We start from the raw sequence: 21,153 nt of genomic DNA on the forward strand, positions 1-21,153 counted from the left end.
CGTGCAATTTTTCATAAACATCTTGAAGGGGGGGGGGGCATAGGTCGAAGTGTGTGTTGGTCGTGGTGTGGCACGGCGCCTCCGGCGCGAGGGAACCTGCTTGTTTAATTTTTATATAGCAGGTTGTGCTGAAGGCACGGGTTTGAAGCATGTGCTGAAGGTTGTGCTGAAGGCACGGGTTTAAAGTAATTGCAGTCACGTCTGTTTACGAGCTAGGTTTGTGCATGCATTCACATGTGTGTATACTACGGAGGCATTGGTATGTTGCCTGTGGAGGCACGGGTTTGAAGCATGTGAAGTCACGTGTGCGTAGGAGCTAGCCACGGTTGAGGTGTTCTTGGTATGTGTGTGTGTGGATATTGCCCGGAGGCATGGTGACCCAGGGTTTGGTGGCACAAAGGCCATTTCACCTCTGGAGTCACGGGTGGGTGGTCTCCAGAGTCACGCGTAAGGCTATGTGTGTGTGTGAATATTGCCCGGAGGCATGGTGACCCAGTGTTTGATGGCACAAAGGCCATGTCACCTCTGGAGGCACGGGAGAGGATGGTTTCCAGAGTCACGCGTAATGGTATGTGTGTGTGTGGATATTGCCCGGGGGCATGGTGACCCAGGGTTTGGTGGCACAAAGGCCTTGTCACCTCTGGAGGCACGGGAGGGTGGTCTCCAGAGTCATGCGTAAGGGTTCGTTTTGGGAGTCAGTGTTATCGTACAAATAAGAAGAGGCATTGTTGTTTGTAGTTTACTGGCACTCTCTGATGATGTAAGAGGCATTGTTGTCGAAATAGTTCTCTTTTCAACATGAACACACAATTTCTAACTACATTACATAGAAATGTGAGTTATTGATAATTTTTTTGTCATGTCTAGATAGAATTAGCCTCGCGGGCTAAATCAAAAGTTTTAGTCTTCATTTTTGCTCAAGATCTTGCTAATCTCGTCACCCATTTCACTAGCTTTGACTTGATTCATCTCGCTACTTAAGAGAATGTACATTGCCTCTGCCCTCCAATCTTCGACCTCATCCTGTGAAATTTTGCCGAGAAGAGAAGTATATTATTAGAGTTTGTGCATATAAGTTGTTTATAAGTAAATCTATATAAACTTACTATCAAATCTTCCAGGTCTTGGACAAACTTTTCACCATTGTAGATGAATGCAAGCTTTAAAACAACAAATGTTGATTCTCCCTTTTCTACCACTGGAATATCTTGCACGGTATGAATCTGCCATCTTGTACTCTTGGGAGTCATTGTTTGTCCTAGTATGGTGTTGAAGACTTCTTTAAACCTAGGTACCTGGGAATATTGCATTTTGTAATTAATTGTTTTTATATTGCAACTTGTAAAACTGAAAAAATTGTTATGTATAAATGCTTACGATTGCCAACTTATGAACATGATATTCCTGAAACTGTCTTTCTCTTCCTTTTTCAGCATCTTCATTTTCCTGAAGAACTCGACTTGCTTCTTTTTCATTCAATTTATCTACGTCCATCTTTTCTTTCTCAAATTCCTCTGGAGTCGTTTCTCGAGGATCAATAATGTGAACTTTCTTTTTGTATTTGTCCAGCACATATAGTACATAGCGGCCATCCTTCTCCATTGGAATGAATATCTGCGTACAAAATACTTGTTGCTTAGATGACAGTTTAATATAAAGTAATTTAATAGAACACATATTTTGAGATTTTGTCATGGAGGAAAGGGTTGTTACCATGTTTGCTGTTGAGAGCTTTTTCTGTTGATTTTCCTTGAGATACATGGGGACCAGCTGATTCTTTCTTTTTTGCAATTCATTCTTAAATTTTTTAATACCAGTTTTGTGATGCTTTAAATCCAATATATGCTGCAAACAATAATTATGATGAAAAAAACTGTTAGAAAAAAGAGCTGTGTAACAATATAAAAAGAGTAGGTGTTGCAATATAGACAAGATTTTGCTTTTTAAAATTTTACCTCTGCAAAGTTTGGGCCTAATATTACTCTGTCATTCTGTTTTGAATCTTGTCTGCTTTCCCAGATTTCTGCTATGTCATCGAGGACCCTCTTTTCCATATGATGTGGTATGTTCATCTGTGTTGGTCTTGGACCAAATACTGCTTTCAGTTGGGCTCCAGTAAGTTGCGTGCTTTCACTGTCCCTGCGGATGCGTCTAAATATAGTTTTGCTGCGACAGGGAGATTAAATAATTTTGGAGGTCTCGGTCAGTGAGAAACAGATTTTTACATTATTTTTGGCCTCTGTGCAACTATTTTGAGGTGCAATAGAAAACAATTCACTTTTTGTATTCCTCCTGCTAGCTGTCGCTCATGACTAGATGGAAGAGGTCGGATGTCTCCGTTGTGTGTTGGAAGCAATGAGAATGTTTTGGGTATAGACTGGTGCTTTGTCTTTTGTCCCTTTTAGTTTCATCTGTTTCTGTCAGCGGAAGCAGATATGTGATGATATGTAAGCTCTTGTGATACGAAAGACATTGGTGAATCGTAGGATGGGTTGGTTATTACAAAAAAAAGATAAGTAGAAATGATTTTCTTACCTTTGTTGGTGGAAAAGAACTTTGAAGTTTCTGGTTTGAATTTTTTGATTCTTCCAGGTAGTTCCTCGCACTTTACTTGGTTTGTTTCACCAAATATGGCTATAAAAAGGAACTCTGGTTTCCACTCGGCATCAACGTTGCTTTGCTGCATGGAGGTCATTGGATATTCTTTTATTTTTCTTTCATGAGATAATTGAAGTATTCAAGTAGTGCTGCTTGTAAAAAATAAAATTGATGCTCTCATACTATTTACTTACATCGAAATCCTCCTCATCTTTTATGAGATCAATGCCATTCCAGTATTTTGCAAATTGAACCATGAAGTGTCCGCATTGGGTACCCTGCTGTTTTGACACGTAAACTCTGTTAGGTGTTTCTGCTATCCTCGACCAGTTCGGTTCGCCGTTGGCTCGTAGCTCCGCTTCGCCATAATGCTTCTTCACGAGTGCGTGCATCCTTTTAATATGTGATTACGGTTTGGTGTTATTGTTGGGTTTTGGCATTAAACAAGGGAATGCAGGAACTGTAAAACCAATTAGAAAACAAGGTTGAATTGACGTACCAGTTCTGGGTGTTCCTTATGGTGTGTTTTCCATGTTTTTTTTCCATCTCCGTCTCTGTAATTCAGTGAGTCAAGTATGTCGATGGAGCTCGTGTACTTGTTGAGCACGTACAGTGTGTAGTGTTTATCTGTGTTGTGAGGTATCATAATTTGCGGTGTTTGGAGTCAGAGTGAGTTAAAGTTCATTCTTGTTAGGAGAATAAAATGACATGTAATTGTGCAATCTGTAGGAAAAATGAATTATGTTTGTATATTTCTATTAACTTACCAGCTTTTTCTTTAAAAGTTCCTTCCCTGTTACAAGGGGTGCAAACTGTTTCAATGCTTCGTCCTCATTGAATTTTGCTAGTCCTCCTTTTTCTCCAATTTTAACACCGAGCACGATCTGCAACCAATTTTTTTCTAGTTTTTAGTACAATCTTTGTGATCACTAAAATGATGCAAGTGTTTTGTCAAATTGGACTTCATACGTTTGCAAGTTCTGCGGGAAGTATTGCTTTATCGGTTGTGTTGTATCGTTGCTGCACTATCCATTCTTCGAACAATTCGTTTGCGATGGATCCCTCCATCTGTCCTTGATCTCCTTTCTGTAGCTGTTCCATCATTTGTTTTCCTGTAATCCAATCGGGTCGCTTCGAGCTAATATATAGGTTTAGACTGCAAGCAGAAAAAGTTTATACATTGGTTAGGTTGGTTTAAAAAGGGGCAACATTTCTTTGTTTTTTTTGTTGTGACAAGAGAAAGTACTTACTCTCCACATTCGTCCTGTCCTTCTTTGCTGAATAGGTATTCATGAAGTGCTCTGGCTTTGTTCATAAATTTGAAATCTCCTGGGACAAATGTAGGAATTTTTCCATGTAGCCTTGTTGAAGGCTTTACCGGTCTCTTATTGACCGAGATTTTCTTGTCTGAGCTATTCTCAGATGATTGAGGCATTGAATGTTCTCCTGATTCTTGCTGCAAGTTGTCAGATACAGCGTGGGATTTTTGTTGAATTCATAGCTTTCATGGTCATTCAGCCATGTTTTGATTACATGCCAGGAACTATATTACTTCCAATATGGAATTTCTTAATGTTTGTGCACTCACCATATTCAGACATTCTTTTATTTATTGTCCAAGTGACAAATCAACAGTTTTAATTTCTATTTAATTACAATTTTCTTCTAGAAAATTCTGAGGAGCGTTGTCTCAACACTGAAGAGATGGGTGGACATGCCAACCAATGGCAGGGTAACCCTTGAAGCTCCTGATGAACATACACATGTCATCACTCCATCGTACTACATCTCCAAAAACGACGGCAGGATGGTAATACAAAAGTCTTCTTTCAGAGACTTCATATTAGCTGCATCCTTCATTGAAAAGAACGTTGTTCTAATCACTTTCAAAGAGCGAAATGACCATTCTGTGTCCATCATCATTCAGCGCATTATGTAGATTCCGTCGGAACCAGCACCTAAAATGGAAGCAAACAGTGTATCTCCTAGAATGTTCAATGCTCGTTTCATCATGATGCCTCCAGGAGCAAAATACTCATTACTATAAGTTTGCTAGATAGGATGGTAGAGTAATTTAACTATTATGGACCATGTGCTTGCTTGAACTATCGGAATAATCTTTTGCAACTTATGTAGCTCTTACAGACACTCAACTTGCTGTTTCAACCATCGGAATGATCCTTTAAAACAAATGTTGTTTGAACCATCGAAATGATTCATTCGAAAAAATGTAGTTCTTATCCTTTGAAAAGTTCACAATTCAAAAAACCAAAAAACAAAAAGATTCATTTTCAAAAATGAAACGAAACAAGAATCAATTTGTGATTCAAAACCTCTAGCAATGCGATGTTATCAAACTTATTCAAACCATCTAGTGAAACATATCTCAATTAAAAACCAAACAGGACTTCGTTTTCAAGTCCAAACTATATATAGTTCAACTTTTCCTAAACACACACTTGTGCATCGAATAACATAAAAACCGTGCCTCCCTAACCAAGGAAGATTATTAATTGAAAAAAACGTTTCACAAAAAAGGGACGACCATGCATCTGCTGAATGTTCTAACATTTACACGACTACTTTCACAGCCAAAGATGCATCACGCAGGCAGCACGCAACGAATAAAAAAATTCAATGAACAAGACAAGTGAAAATCTTAAAAAAAGATAAAACAAACCCCTGTTTCCGAAATTCTACGCCTGGAACCGCCGCGTGACTAGCAACTGCTCTTTGGCGATTTCCTTTTTTGCACAACAAAACAACCCTTTCACTTTTCCGACTCCATTTCATCCACTTCCTCGAAAGTTTCTCGCCGGCCGCAGTTCACCATCGCACACCTCCAGCCATGGACGATGGGAAACTAACAACATTCACCGAACACATCACTACCCACGGTACAACCGTGCTCGAGGTGGTGTACACCAACGACCCAAGGACCGTGGAGCGGATCATCAACAAGTACGGAGAATGGCTAAAGGAGGAGAAGAACAAGTTCGTCGGCCTCAACCTCGAGTACACACATAAGAGCAGTTACATACGACAAGGGATCACCGTCATCCAACTTTCCATGCGCGAGCATGTCCTTGTATACCACTACTGCAGATCCGAGTGCTCCCAGGCGTTAGTTGACTTCCTGCAACGGAAAGTGGTAACTTTCACTAGCGTCGACACCAGGAACGACAAGACCATGCTTGCCCGTGCATGCATCAGAATTCCAGACGAGCACCACGTTGACATCCAGAGGCTATTCTGCATCAAGGGTGGTGGAGAAATGGACTCCATGGGTGACCTTGCAGCGGCCATCATCGACCCCTCATACAAGAACATGAAGAAATCATTCCCAAAGGAGAAGCACCAGTTCTGGGAGTGGAAGCCACTTTCCCCGATACACCTTGAGTACACGGCAAAGGACGGGTATATTAGCTACAAGTTGTACCGTAGAATCCTAATCATCAAGAACGGGCTACGTCACCTCCACTAACAACCAATGGAAGAAAGACTCCGCCCACGTAAGAGCAATGACGAGGGATCTTCCAGCAGCTGGAAGCGCCGGAAGGGAAACAGTGGTTGGTAAATTGCGAGAAAATGGATGTCTACATTAAACTAGTAGGAACTACTATTATCATAATTTGGATTGTATGAACCTATGTTGTAAATATGTTTGTTGTTGCTCAAAGATGATGTGTGTATTGTATTACTATTTTACGTTTGAACTTTGAATACAGTGATGTGCTCATGTACTAATTTGGATTGTATGAACCTATGTTGTAAATATGTTTGTTGTTGCTCAAAGATGCTGTGTGTATTGTATTACTATTTTACGTTTGAACTTTGAACACAGTGGTGTGCTCATGTACAAATGCATACTACGTTTTGCATGTCTAAATGCAATTAGTAAGTTATGTCTAAATGCAATTAGTAAGTTATGTCGCAGTACTGAGCAAGCATATATTGTATCCATGATTATAGAACAAGAGATATCTCGCACGATATTGTATTATAATTTTCATACTCAACCTTTACAAGATGCATCGTGCATTTACAAGAATATGTGATGATATCGTTGTAAACTTTCAGTACAATGCTTATTAAACATTGGCGTGAGCAATTCATAAATACCGCAGAAGATCATTCGGTACACAGTCACAAGCGACGAGAACTTTGTTACCTTAACCACATTGAAAAAAATCCTTGCCTCCATTTCACATCAAACACCGCTCCGTCCATTCAGAACATCCTTGCTATTGTACATAGCTTCCTCTCCGTACACCAGTTCTGCACGATGCCACAAAACTACACTACTGTGTGCAACTGACCTATTTACATGCGTGACTCACTAAGTGTCTACTCAATCCATGCTTGTGGTGCCACGCACCCGTGACCCTAGAGACTACACACCTGTGCATCATTAACCGAGCCCCTCTAACCAGATATTCGGACCGATGCCTCTACTGCCGTACATCTGTGCCTCTAGAATCTTGACACCAGCAAGAGGGTTCAAAACCGTGCCTCTAGACAACCGTGCTTGTACCGACTGCACTTCCGTGCCTTTGTTTGCTTGATCAACGTGCCTCACTTGAAACCCACAGTAACTCTACGTGCTCCGCACGCGTGATCGCCAATGCAACTTTGGTGCTGCACAGACGCGTCTCTCAGTATACCCGTACCTCCACAACCGTGCTTGTACTGACTATAATTCCATGCCTCCATTTTGCTCAATCCACGTGCCTCACATAAAACCAACAGTAACTCTACGTCCTACACACACACGTGCCTCTCGCATGAAACCCATAGTATCTCGCCCGTACAACTTTGGCGCTGCACACACGTAGCTCTCAGTATACCCGTGCCTCCTCACGACCATGCCTGCATTGACTTCAATTTTGTGCCTTCATTTGCTTAATCCACGTGACTCACATAAAAGAGATACACAGCCGTGCCTCAGAGTAAACAACACACGTGCCTCTACTGTATTGATAACTATGACCCCAATTAAATAACATTCGTCCAAAAGAACATCTTTAAAAGAGATGCACAGCCATACCTCTTCTACAAACATACAACAGCAATGAACACTTAGGTTCTTAGGTTATATCAAGACAACATTAACCCGTAGCATAGATTTTTAAACAAAATCCATTTATGTTCAAAGGCTATAACTAACATCACTGCGGCAGAAGATTGAAGATAACAACAAGCCTCCCATCACGCTCTTTGAAAGTTATCAGCACCAAGTTGTTTACTTCAATAGACGATGCCTGGAGAAAATCACTGAAACCTTCCTATTTGAACACCATTCTACTACCCAAGTCAATGAAGTAGGAGCAAGGAGTGCTCACATATATATCATCATCACCAGATTCCAAAGTAACTTCAAGGGTTAAAACGCCGGTCCTAGGAAAAGTCACAAACTCCTTCAAACTCCTCACAACAATACCAGGAATAACCTGGCAAAAAACATGAAGCTATCAGAAATAGAGCAAAAGTTAAAAACTATAAATAGAAGAGATAATAAAAATAAATAAGTAAACAGAAACAAAGAAAAAACGGTGGAAAAAAATCTGACCATATGATGACCATTAACATTCATGGAATCAATCCTGTGAACAAAAGGACAACACGGTATGTAGACATCATCAAAGAGTTGACACCTCATGAAATACATCTGCTGATAATTAAGAAAAACACCACAGGTGTAATAACAACTCGCAACAAGTTCCATCTCGGAGTCGCTCAAACCATCAAGAGCTACAAAATATAATTACACAGGCTCAAGGGAACAGAAAAATCATCATGTGCAATAAAACAAGCTAAAAACTTCCTTAAAAATAAACCTTACCAACAGACGGTAAAGAAGACAACGCATCTCCACGACCAACACGATAAAAATCAATACCAATCCATGTTCCATAGTGTTCAAGCCTAATGGTCATTATATCAGGAGGACGAACACCATAATCACCGACCAATTGTTCCCAGGAAGGACCATGGAATTTACTCCTCAACCGACCATGACTAAACAGAACACCATTCAAATAACCCTCATTGCACTGAAAAGCAAGATCAGTATCTTCGTCACCCCTCCTTATGGCTAAAGCCCTACACTCCTCGATGTAACGAGCAAGATGAGCTCTAACACTGCACGGAACATACTGCACAACAAATCAAAACAAGGATCATAATCAAAACCTAAACAGCATGAGCAGCACCAAAAGAAATAAACGTGTGCCAAAAATTGAACAATTATAAAATGATATTCTTACAACACGCCTCCAATAACGCCGATCCAGGACCACACTGAACCCATCTACAGAAGAATCAACAGAAGAACACGGGCCACCAGGCATACGGCAAAAAGGACAAGCCATAACTGCAAGGAACACAATGATTATCAAAAACTAATCCCACAAAACCCAGTTGAAACTTGACATCTGATAGTGTTGGTAGTCCCCACCCGTAACTACCCCATAAATCTCCATATCCAGGAAATATAATGGGAACAAAAAGAGAAAAGTGAAAGGGAAACAGGGAACCCACGAAGGCAACCGGTAGGGAACGGCGATCACGCGAACGGGGAAGCGCGGTCGACGCTAAAGAAGGACCGCCGTAAAAGCAGGCAACAAGCGCGGCGGCCGGGACAGGGGCCGCCGTAACCACGTGACAAGAGCGGCGGCCGCGACGGACGGAGACGACGGCAAAGAAAGAACAGTGCTCCACGACGGTACGCCCACACCAGAGAGAAAACAGATCTCAAAACAGATCAAAAGGTTTTACAAAATATTAAAAGTATAAGGATTAAAGTGAAAAAAAAGGAAAAAGCGGAAAGGAAAACCAAAAACCGGAAAACACGGGAGACGCCGTGCGCGTGACAAGTGTCGCGCGCAGAGCGCCTCGAAAAAGTCTCCCGACCGCTCCGCGCGTGACACTTGGCGCGCGGGGAGCGCTCCCCGACTAATCGTTGCGAGGAGCGCTCCTCAATTAGTGATTTCGTAGCCACTCTATCTCGTAGCTGTTTTTCTTTTGAGAATCACTACCTCGTAGTTGTTGATGATAAAAGAGAAGCGCGAAAATATTTAACAACAAATAGTAGTGTCGAGATTTGAAAAGATTTCTGAATTTTTTAGATATTTTTTTTGAAAATTGTCAACAATTTTGAAATCCGAACATTTTTTGGAATTATGTGGAATACACAAACAAAATTTGAAAACGTGTACCATTTTTTAAATCCCCTACGATTTTTAAAGTGCGAACACTTTTATAAAAGGAATAATTTCGGAAGCTGAACAAAATATAAAAGTGCGAACAGTTTTGTGAAAATTTGTTCCCATTTTTAAAAAGTTAGGAAGTGTTCGCACATTAAAATTTTATTCAGGTTTCAGAATTTGTTCACATTTTTACAAAGAAATGTTTCTGTTTCAAAAAATTCTCGTCTTGGAAAATTCTTCGCACTTATTTGTTTAGGTTTCAAAATTTTGTTTGCTTTTTTAAAAGTGTTCGCACATCAAAAAATGTTCGGGGATTTAAAAAATGGTTCGTGCTTTCAAAACTTCTTTGTGTTCCTTTTTTGCTTTTAAGAACACTTGGATTTCAAAATTGTTGACCATTTCCAAGAAAATGTTCCAAAATTAAATGTTTCAAATCTCGACCCCGCAGTGTCTTATTAAATATGTTCGCGCTTCCAATTTACAACAAAAGTTATTAGCTAGGATGGTTGGTGGTATGAGCTTGGAAGCAGCAGGTCCCAAGTTCAAATCTTTGTTCACGATTTATATTTGTCTTGGGTATTTTTAAGTCGCACGATATACTAAAAAGAAAAAGATGCTTCGCGCCTGATGGGCTGGCCCAGTCATAGCCTTACCAGCCACGTTGACAATCCCCTTGAAAAGACGCTTAAGGTTTAAAATATACTGGGATCTTATAGTTCGGTGTGCTGATTTCAGGGATTCACAGTTTAAGGTCTGATTTAGCTTCCATCTACAAACTTAAGGTTTATTTTTTACTTTTTCCTTTTTTCCATCAACTTCATACATATACTCCACAAAATTTTGCGGTTCCACGAATTTGGAGTAGTCCACATCTTTAATGTATATATATACATAATCTATATATAGTCTATGAACGAGTGTAGCGACCCCTTTTTTACTGATTCCTGTAGGGTATCTCGATGATCAAATGTACTTCCTCCGTCTAGGTGTATAAGTCATCTTACGAAAACCAAATATTCCCAAAACTCTTAGGCGCGGTGCATTAAATTCTACCTCGTTTCTTATTTCTTGACATATCAACCAATAAGAGATGTGGGGTGTGCCTGCTTTTAATGACATGAGACTACCAAACACGACATGCATTGGTTAGTTCATTGCATGCAATGCTATTAATTAGCAAATGGACATTAAGTATTCTCGTTTTCCCCTCCTTCTTAGTCACGGTGCACAACCTAAGATGACTTACTCACCTAGACGGAGGGAGTAATCGGGATTTTCGATTATGATCCACCTGTGGTAGCGCAGCTGCGGTAGTGCACACCTCGCGGAGGGCGTGCTTCCCCTGTTTTTTCGAGGTGTGCCTCGTATATCATGTACACATCCTTGACATCAGATGAGTATGGTGGTTTTCCTCACTAGGGCAGTACCCGCCATCACCATCATACGGCCGAGTTTCCCGAGGCACATATTTCCTGCTTTTGCGACCTTACAGAAGACCCATCATTCTGTGTGTATGTGGGTGGCTGGTCATCCCGACGTTGCAAGGTGTATGTCGCATGGCTGGTTGAGGATTTTGTCTAGCCGTGACCTATGATCGCTCCCGGCGTTCCGACACCTTTTCTAGGCGCCGACAAAGGTAATGGCAGCCGTGGAAGATCTTTGTCCATAGTTAGTACTAGGTAGAAGATGCTAATTTTTTATAATCCCATGTCATGTGCTGATGTTGCAGTCGAACACTTTGTGTTGCATTGTAGAGACAGTTTACAAATACAATGCATGTGGTTGTATGAATTTAAGGTTGCTAACTGAGGTACCTGATTACGGAACCTCAAATTTAAAAGTGACCGCTCACCGTACGCAACGCGTTCACAGATGTTTGGAAGGCTGTATTTGATGTATCGGGCTATAGATGCCTTACCTAGATATCAAAATAGGGTGTCTCACGGTCTTGCAAAATATGATTGATTTGAGCACGACGTGCTGGCTACATTAGACCCTGAGTTTATTATTTAGATTTATCGTTCCAAGTAATATGGGTTAAGCCAACTCGAACGTTGATGTACTGGTTTCGTCACAAGAAACCTACTAACCATTTACAAACCGTTCGCATGAGATCCTTAGTTTATCAATTATTATGACAGTTTCATAAATCTTATTGTTATGAAATACTCACTTCGTTTCATAATATAAAATTGTTTTGCAAACTAAAAACTACTCACTCCGTTCCTAAATATAAGTCTTTTTTAGAGATTTTAATATGGACTACATAGGAATTTAAAAACGAAGGAAGTAGCTTGCAAAACAATCTTATATTGTGAGACTGAGGGAGTAATAGAGAAAACTTAACGAGCAAACATTCACGCATATATTGTTCTGTGCTAGCTGACACCGAGACACGGGCGCTTAATCTGAGCTGCTTTATTCCGAGACGCTTAGGAAATGCGAACCGTTTTGGCTGTATTCTATGTTCCACGCAAGCCTGATCCCTGATCCGTCAAGTCCTGGGAACTACTGGCCGAGTGCAGGTGTCATGACGACACGTCTAATCTCCTGGCCAAAGTGCTAATGGCAGTGAGCCTAGCTCGGCACGGCCATGAGCCCATGCATGACCCGTTCAATCTGAAGCAGCTTTCTTTTCATCCACCGCGTCGTGATATGCACCGAGATGGCCAATCTGCCCCCTCCCGCCCGGTGGAAATAACGAAATAGCACTTCTTGCCCCCCCCATTCTTTCGCTCTTCTTTGATTTAATTTCTAGACTAGAAACTCCCTTCTTTGGAATGCAAATGCCGAAATGCCTGAGCGGGTTTCCTAGCGATGCACCAGCTCGCTTCCCTTTCTTTCTCTTCTCCTAGTCTTTTTCTTTTTCTTTCCCTCATCCTAGTCTTGCTTGTAATGATCTTCAACTTCGTATTTTCGTTAAGCAAATAATGAAAAGGAATGCCCGGTTGAAAAAAGAAATGCCTGAGTGACAAGCTCTGCAAGTACCGCATGTTATCTTCCACCCACGTAGGAGAACGAAACAAATCAATTTATCAAAGAGCGGCGAGAGATTCACAAAAGACTTGGAGCGAGCCCGTACTTTGTGGACCACACATTTGCGATTCTGGGGTCGAATGAATGGTTTAGCCCTTAATTACCTTGGATTTTGTGATGTATCAGTCCACCTTCATTTCGCACATATAGCCTCACGGAGGGATTAAAGAAGATTGAGAGGAAATTTCACTTGTAAGAGATTTAATTCTCCGTAGCCCCCACTATACCAAACAAATTTTAAAAAGGTCATATTTGGTAAAAATAACTAAAAGTAGCGGATTGCTTTGTAGAGGATGGCCAAACTGCGGTCTTTGCCAACTCTGTAAAAGGGATCCGAAATCTCCTGCTCATCGCATGTTCACTTGTCCTTACACTATTAAAGTTTGGAACATGGTCTTCGACTGGTTAGGAGTACAATCGGCGACTCCAGGCTGGAGTAATCTCCAGATTATCAAGCAATGGTGGACCTTAAATGATGGAATGCAAAAGAAATCCGGGAAGGCCAACAACTCTCTGTTGATGCTCATATGCTGGGAAATTTAGAACGAAAGGAATGATAGGGTCTTTCGCTTCAAAGCATCACTTTCTTCTAGAGTGGTCGCGACGATTAAGGATGAGACAAAGACTTGGGTTATCGCCAGGGCTAGATTGCTAGAAAACTTAATTCCAAGAGAGTGATGCCAATTTTTTCAGACCTGAATGGTCCTGTAACCTTTAAAACTATGCCTGACTTCTTTTTAGTTAATGAGATGAGGCAAAGCTTTTGCCTCCATTAAAAGAGATTATTTTGGCTGAACTTTAAAAATGGTTCAATTTTGTTGCTGAAATGTCATTTTACTAGGGACAGGGCAGATAAGTAAAAATACAAGATTCGCCTCGAAAGAGCGATGCAAACTGTGTGCACCCCAATAATTCTACACTTACGGGCAAACTCTCCACGGAAACCACTTATGGACTGCCCTCCACCAGTCTCTCTTCCTCCCTTGATTTCAGTGCGGGACCCACCCTTTACTGGTTCCAATCGATGTGTCCCAGCTCTGCCCGTAACTCCATTCAGTAGGAATGAGCGCGTAAGTGTAGCATTGCCGGTGCGCACCCTGGGGGTAAGGCCAACTCCACCGCGCGACTCTATCCTGTCCGACCCCGTCCGTTTGGGTTAAAAGGGACAAAAGAGGCGGCCCAGCGCGCGGGAGCAAACATACTTTTATCCGTTTTGTGTCCGCTTTCGACCCATTCGTGACCCAAGTTTGCGCCGCTTTTGGGGTGAAACGGACGCCACGCGGACGCGCGGGTCGTCTGCGCGTGTCCTCCCCTGGCCCGCCCGTCGGTGGCACAAGGCGGGCCTTTTTCTATCCGCCCCCTCCCTCCCTCCGGCCGCACCCCCTCCACTCTTCCCCACTCTTCCCCTCGCTGCCGCCGCCGTCGCTGCCGCACCCCCTCCACTCTGCCGCCGCCGACGCGAGCTCGCCCAACCCCTTCCCCTCGGTGCCGCCGAGCTACCCAACCACGGCCACCTGATTTGTGCACCCGCCGGCCGGTTTTGGGGTGGATCCGGTCGGTCTTGAGCTCGGCCGGCTGTGGGAGGCCGGGCCGCGCCATGGACTAGCCGGGCACCTCGCCGGAAGGCCCTAGCAGGGCCGCAAGGCCACATGCAGGCAGTGGCTCCTCCTCTAGCCGCTCGGATCTGCATCGTTGGTGGTCCGCCGGCAGATACACGAATGTCGGTCGGCCGGGCTCGGTGCTTGCCCAAAAGCTCGTCGGCGCACCGTTGCCACTCATTAAGTGCGACCACTGCCCAAGGATAGTCGTGCGCTGCGTGTTTACAACGCCGGAACATCCCGGATGGGTGTTTATCAAGTGCTTAAACAATGGGTATGCGCTTTTCTTAGCTTCGGTTTGTGCTCTAGATTTGACTAGTTGTACTAACTTCAAATTATGTTGTGTAGAATGGATGCAAGTTTTGGTATTGGGAAGAAGAATACATCGATATATTGATAGAGCGAAATTTAGTACATGTTCATGCACTTTTAGCTAGCATAGAGGCTGTAAATGAGACAAGTGCATTTGTTGCTAGATTAGAGGCTAGACACGAGACTAGGTCTGAGAAAGCAACATCTACTTCTGGCTTGAAGAAGAAAGGAGGATGCCAGATCGAGCCTCCTCCACAGATCAACAATGAGTGCATCGAGAAGGCCCTAACCCAACTCAAGGGGGCAATTATGAAAGTTGGCTATCTTCTAAAATGTATTCTTGTTGTTCTTATTTTCTTTGGCCTTGCTTTACTAGTCAAAATGTGATGATGTATTGTCATGTATCAAAAATGAATGAAAAAAAAAGTTAAAAACTTGCAAAGAAAAAATGCACGCGGACAGGATGCGGCCGGGATGCGGCCGGGATGCGTCCGCGCGCTGGGCGCACGGCCACCGTATCACAGGATACGCCCGGACACGACTTCAAATCCCTACCCAAATGAATAGAATCCGGACAAAATGAACGTCCGTTTTGAGATCGCGCGGTGGAGTTGGCCTAAAGTGGTGGCACACGTCCGCGGGCCAAAGCACTACAAAAACCCAAGCCGGCCACCACCCTTCTTCACTTCTGCTTACCGACGAGGCCAAGCAGAAGCACCATCTTGACTAGCCCCATCCCATCGCCCCAATGGCAGCAGCAATTCCCAGCGCCACCCGGACCAGCCCAGACGACTGCTACTGCACCGAGCCCGGCTGTGGCTTCCAGGCCCCGCCGCGGGCGCTCCTCGACCACCTCGTCGCCGTGCACTCCCTGCGCGCGGCCAGAATCTCCTACGGCGACCAGTACGAGCTCGTCGTGCCGGCGTCGGAGCGCCGGATCCTCCTGCTCGCGGAGAAGGACGAGCGCGTGTTCCTCCTGGCCGTAGGCGACGCCCACGGCTGGGGCCCGTCCGTCAGCTCCGCCGACGGCGACGAGAACCGCGCGTTCAAGGCGATCTCCGTGCTGTGCCTCAGGGCGAACGCGGCCGCGGAGGCGGGGCCGCAGTACGTGACCGAGCTCTCCACCGCAGGTGAGACGATGTCGACGGAGTCAGCCGTGTGGAGCTCGCCGGGGCCGTGCGAGGCCCCCCTGAAGTCCATTCTGCCGGCGACCCTGCACGGGGCGTCCAAGGACGTGCATCTCCGCGTACGCATCAGCGTCGCGAAAAAGTCGCGGTTCTGGAAAAAGTTTCGTCACTCTTGCAAGTTCGGATTCCTCGGAAGACTTTGTTGTTGTGTCAAGGTATATCGGACGGGTAACTCGGTGACATATGTCAGTTGCATCTGAACACCTCTGGTTAGCAGCCGACTATAGTATGTTGCGTGCGTGGCACTATATGCTTGGATATGTATGGCTGTTAAATCTGTTACTAAATGCCTTAAGTAGTTAAGTTGCCCTGGATGGGCATGGGAAATGCTGATTAGGATTATGTGAGCTTCGTCTTGTATGTTGTTGCGTTGCGTTGTTTTCTTTTCTAACCGGGCTAAATCCCTTTCCATTGCGAATGAACGGAAATACATAAGCTCGAGAAACATTGTCAGGGGAAAGGAAAGAGATTGCGTTCCGTTGTGGATGGGTCATGGGTTTGATGTATCCTAGCAGCTACACTAGTCAACGTCAGTGTTAATCTAGCTTACCAATCTTTTTGTAGCCGAATTAAGCTTAGTCTTGGCTTCCAAGGATAAACCCTAGATAAGCTACAGGTGAATCTGAATATACAAGCCATGGATGACCTAAAAAAAGTCAAATGATAAGTGTCACACATGTGGCACCAAGCTCTCCGACCGGGAAAGCCTAAAACGCACACATGAGCATACGTAGCTTAGGATTGATAGGGACATCTATTATATCCTTTCTCTCAACAGAAATAAAAAACATCAGCAATCTCCATCACCAGTTCACCACAATGTAAATGATCCGACGTTGGTCAGGCCCGACCATAAGTAGACATGTCAACTATGTGACTATTACTCATCAATAAATAAAAATGGATGTCCATCACTGCGATGATGCAGAGGCCCGAGGTTTAACCTCTTTTTATTTTATTTTTACTCAAATCAGCATCAGACGCGCAGCAACATATTATCCTGCGTTGCAAATGTTATCAAATTAGCATTCGGAGTAACAAGATATACAGCCTAGCAACTGCCGGATATAACAATGCGTTCTATGAAATCTGTTCAGAGCATCTGTGTATACCAGATTAGCAGTTCACCGATTGTTCGTCCTATGCCGCTGTTGTGTATTCAAATGCACGCGATCCATTGATCCTCTGTGGACTCCGTGTGCTTCCGTTAACAAATTATTAGGGAAAAGGAAATACTGAACCGCCGTCTCGTCCAAATAACTGAATCACGGTGTGTCACTGTACATATTTCCCTCTACTAAATGAAAAGGCAGCGCTCCTGTCAGTTCTTCAAAAAAAAAAACACGGTGCGTCATTTGATCCGGCAGGAGCACACACCGTACATGAGTTTTTTTTTTTAACATGGTACATGAGATTTCTATTCTATCCATCTCCTCCTGATCTACTCGGGAAACACATAGTCACATGCCAATACACTGGAGAGCAAGGGTGCCGACGGGGCCTAACTCGTGAGCCTCTCCGCCGCCGCACGCTCAAACACCGCCCTCAGTGACTTCTTCACCTCGTCGTCAGCGAACACAAACTCCACAGCTCCCTGGGCTAGACGAAATAGCTCGGTCTTGCTAAGACCTGACGAATTACACACCGAATGCAATGTTTAGAGTCGGTGTAAGCAAGTATATGTTCTTGGAATTACTGAGGAATAACCTCTGATTGATTTTCTGGGTACTGTTTCTAAGAGAAATGAGCGCATACCAAAGGTAGACGCGGCGAGGTAATACTCATTTGAGAGGCTCGTTGAAAAGAGGCCACAATCGTCGGTGCATATCGACAGAGGGTGTTTCGCGTTGTAGAGGTCAGCTGCACAAGTTTGGAAACTCGGAATGTTAAGATGCTTGCTGGGGTTAGTTTTATTTATCAAGGATTTTGGGTTCTGCATTGTCAGATACAGACCAAAGTGATGACGCTCAAGAGAAGGGGTGCCTCCGGTCATAACATTGGAGGTTAAACATATCTCCACCTGCAGAATTTCGTCTTGGAAGTTAGGTAAGCATGGCTGACATAGAATAGCTACAGATAATGAAAGGCGAGGAACAGAAATGAGGTCACCGGGATCACTGATGACTTGAGCTTCTTCCACTCTTCGTCGTCGAGGCAGCAGACATGACCCAGCCTTTGAGGGCAGAAGTCCAGCATTGCTTGGATCTCCTTCCTGTTTGGTACCTGTTGTTCACTAGTAATATTTAATTTCATTGGCCAAATAATATATGTAAAGATTTGCAAACGGTACTTTGAGAAAATAATGATAATAAGAAAACAGTGTGTTTTGAATTGTCTAAATGTATTTTCATACCTCACCACAGTGAATTGTGGTGGGGATTCCCAGCTCTTTAGCATGTTCTAGAGCAGGCAGGTATGTCTCCCTTCACAAATTTTGAAAACATCATGCAATATTAGCACATAAATAGCTAACATGTTTTCATTTAGTTCGAGCCAGATATAAAATATTTCTTACCATTCCCCTACAACTGGATTGCCAGAGAGATCAATGCCAATTACACCCTGGTCCTTCATTTCCATGGCTAAATTAACCTGATGAAAGGAAGTAAACTATTAAATATGTTCCAAGATTTGTTCAGAGTATAGGCTGAAGTGGAAGATCAACATACAGTATCCAATGCAGCAGAAGTTGTCTCATGACGGTCAATACTCAGAAGGAGCCTAACATATATCTTCTTTCTCTTTGTGTCGCCACCCAAATCACTCATTGGTGTACAACTTAATTTTTCATTGTTTAGAAGAGCATCAACGTCTTCAACAGACTTATGACCTTTTACAACAGCATTCATGTAGGATCGCTTTGTTATCCCCTTGGCTTCAATATTCTAGGCGGTGAGAGCAAAAGAGACACAAAACTAGTCACGTTGCGCACAGACATGTAGAATTGTGAACTAATATGAAAAATAATCCAAAAGTAGCACCTTAGGCGTCGTCCTTATTTCTAAATACACAACATTCTCAGCAGCAAAATCTCCCACAACCTGCTAGTTTTGTCTGAACAATTAACTGAAGAAATGTTGTGTACAACAATGTGAAATAACGCAAATAACGATTAACATGCCTCCTTGGCGATTCTTGTTACTGTATCATGATCAGTTGTAAGTATATGAAACAAATCAAAGAGCCTAACACACTCTGGGAGACATCTGTCATCTGTTGAAAATTTAAAACCAGAGTTAATAAGCAGACATGGAATTCAAGCCATACAAATAGTACAATTGCAAACAGAGAAATATAAGTACACAATTTGAAAGATGTTCATATTTGGTTCATAGCATGTTTTGATATGACTTATGGGTAGGTAGCATTGGAAAACGGCATGGAAATGGTCCACTTACTCTTCATGATCACATCCTTAACATCTTCAAGGACAATGACTCCTTTGTCACCTAGTTCTTTTGCTAGTTCTCTATTCAAGAAATGGCAACAAAAGGATATCAATTTCTAGAAATAGAAATATCAACTCCAATGGAAATACTAACATGCCAAGATAGCATTGTTAGAAGACAAGAAAGTAGAATACTGACAACTGAATGGTACCGAACAAAACCAGAGGTGTTTTATATGATAGTACTAATTTATACATTGTTGAAAATGTTGCGCGTTTTTGTGCGTATTAGAGAAAAGAGAAGTACGTGTTGAAGACAATGCAGTTATTGCGCCCTGAAATCACCATGGTAGTAAAATTGGTAGGTGATTTAAGTAGCTAGGGAGCATCCATCAGACTATGACACTATCACAGAACAGTTTCAGTACCCACATGGCATCTAACTTCCTCTGTCCCAAATGATAAGGCGCTTTTGGTATGCTAAATTTTCGAAAATCTTAGGTGATGAATCGTTCAGCAAAACTTTCTTCCAAAAAAATCGTTCAGCAAAACGATCTGGGAGAGCGGTAGCAGACGCTGTTGGCCCCAAGGATGCAAACGAACGAAGCCAAGATCAGTCCAACTGCACTGCTCTAGCCTCGGATAAGAAGGCCTTGTCCACCGGATGGAAGGCACGAAGGACCGGGCGCTGGGGTTGAGGGGTGGCCGGGAAGAGGAGGGGAGAGGGAGCGGTACTGACAGGAGGGTGGAGTTGCGGACGGAGCCGTTGAGGTGGGCGTGGAGCTCCACCTTGGGGAGGGCGACGCACCACTCCCTCATCTCCTTCTCAGCCTCCGAAGTCTGAGTCTCCATGGCCGCCGGCTTCGTTTTGCTCCGGCGTCTCCCCGGCGCTCGCCTCGCCTTGTATGATTGGTTTCGTGTCGCTCGAGTCTTTGCGGGGCCAGAGCACGGAGGCAAAAGTGCGCAGCCGCCTGGCAAAATTGTAAAAACATCCGCCAATGTTAACAGCAGCAATCTCCACACCACAATGTAAAAGATCCAACCTTGGTCGACTGAATTGCAAAAGCCATCAACATTGAAGTCCAGGTTTGCAGGAGACACACTTCTATAGGTTTGTGCTAAAAACGACTAATTTTGCATCTAAGTTTTTGCAAGAAACACCAATCGGCAGCTTAGGTCGTTTTGAACACGATTATGACAGGTGGGTCCCCTGGACAGGGTGACGTGGTAAGAAAAAAGCCAATTACACCCCAATACAATTTTGTTTTGCAAAATGACCCCTAGAAAAGTAATCAGGTCCTCCGTGACCTTAATCTCCCACCGGTCCGGTGGTGGACGCCAGCGGCCACTCCCTCCCCGTGCGCGGCGGGGCACAAGGGAGGTTCGACGTGGTCGGCGACGGGCAGGACGCCCTGGATCCGATGGCAGTGTGGGTTAGGCCTTGTACAATGCAATGTTCTTAGGGAGGTGCTTAGAAAAATAAACCAGGCTTTTCTCAAACACCTGTGCTTATTTGTACAGGGTAGACGTTTAATTAGGCGTCTCTCTTTTAAAAATAGGCACTGATGTTTCAGAAAAAACCGGTTTATTTTTCTAAGCATCTAGCATTGTACAAGGCCTTAGGACGGCAGTGCAACAGTGCTCTGCACGGCGGCGATTGAATATCAACGGTGTTGCTCCTGTAGGAGAACGATGACGACGGCACACATCAAAGAGAGATGGAAGAGATAGGGGAGGGCACCTGCGGCGGAGGAGCTCACCGTCGAGGGTCGGCAGGCTGCACGGCAGCAAGGTGCAAGGGCAAGCAGTGAAGCCGTTGAGGAAAA

At 43.6% G+C, this 21,153-nt stretch overlaps 1 protein-coding gene across 1 annotated transcript; it reads right to left on the reverse strand.

Moving 5' to 3' along the window:
* Positions 1-17,175: 17,175 nt before the first annotated feature.
* Positions 17,176-20,292, reverse strand: LOC119353460 (N6-mAMP deaminase-like). Its single transcript, XM_037620083.1, has 11 exons — positions 20,067-20,292; positions 19,338-19,408; positions 19,061-19,152; positions 18,921-18,980; positions 18,609-18,824; positions 18,455-18,531; positions 18,293-18,362; positions 18,049-18,162; positions 17,893-17,959; positions 17,695-17,799; positions 17,176-17,568 (listed from the first exon to the last, which is right to left on the reverse strand). Exons 1-11 carry the CDS (start codon positions 20,177-20,179, stop codon positions 17,441-17,443), a joined length of 1,113 nt encoding a protein of 370 aa, XP_037475980.1. The 5' UTR covers positions 20,180-20,292; the 3' UTR covers positions 17,176-17,440.
* Positions 20,293-21,153: the final 861 nt, after the last annotated feature.

Source organism: Triticum dicoccoides, chromosome 2A (genome assembly GCF_002162155.2).
Source record: "Triticum dicoccoides isolate Atlit2015 ecotype Zavitan chromosome 2A, WEW_v2.0, whole genome shotgun sequence".
Lineage (NCBI taxonomy): Eukaryota > Viridiplantae > Streptophyta > Magnoliopsida > Poales > Poaceae > Triticum > Triticum dicoccoides.

Excerpts from the sequence above, each read along its gene's own strand:
- LOC119353460 (XM_037620083.1), bottom strand. The coding sequence starts at position 20,179 with ATGGAGACTCAGACTTCGGAGGCTGAGAAGGAGATGAGGGAGTGGTGC. Across the intron at positions 19,153-19,337 it reads TAAGGATGTGATCATGAAGA|ATGACAGATGTCTCCCAGAG; the intron begins GTAAGTGGACCA and ends AATTTTCAACAG. Across the intron at positions 18,363-18,454 it reads AATCCAGTTGTAGGGGAATG|GGAGACATACCTGCCTGCTC; the intron begins GTAAGAAATATT and ends AAATTTGTGAAG.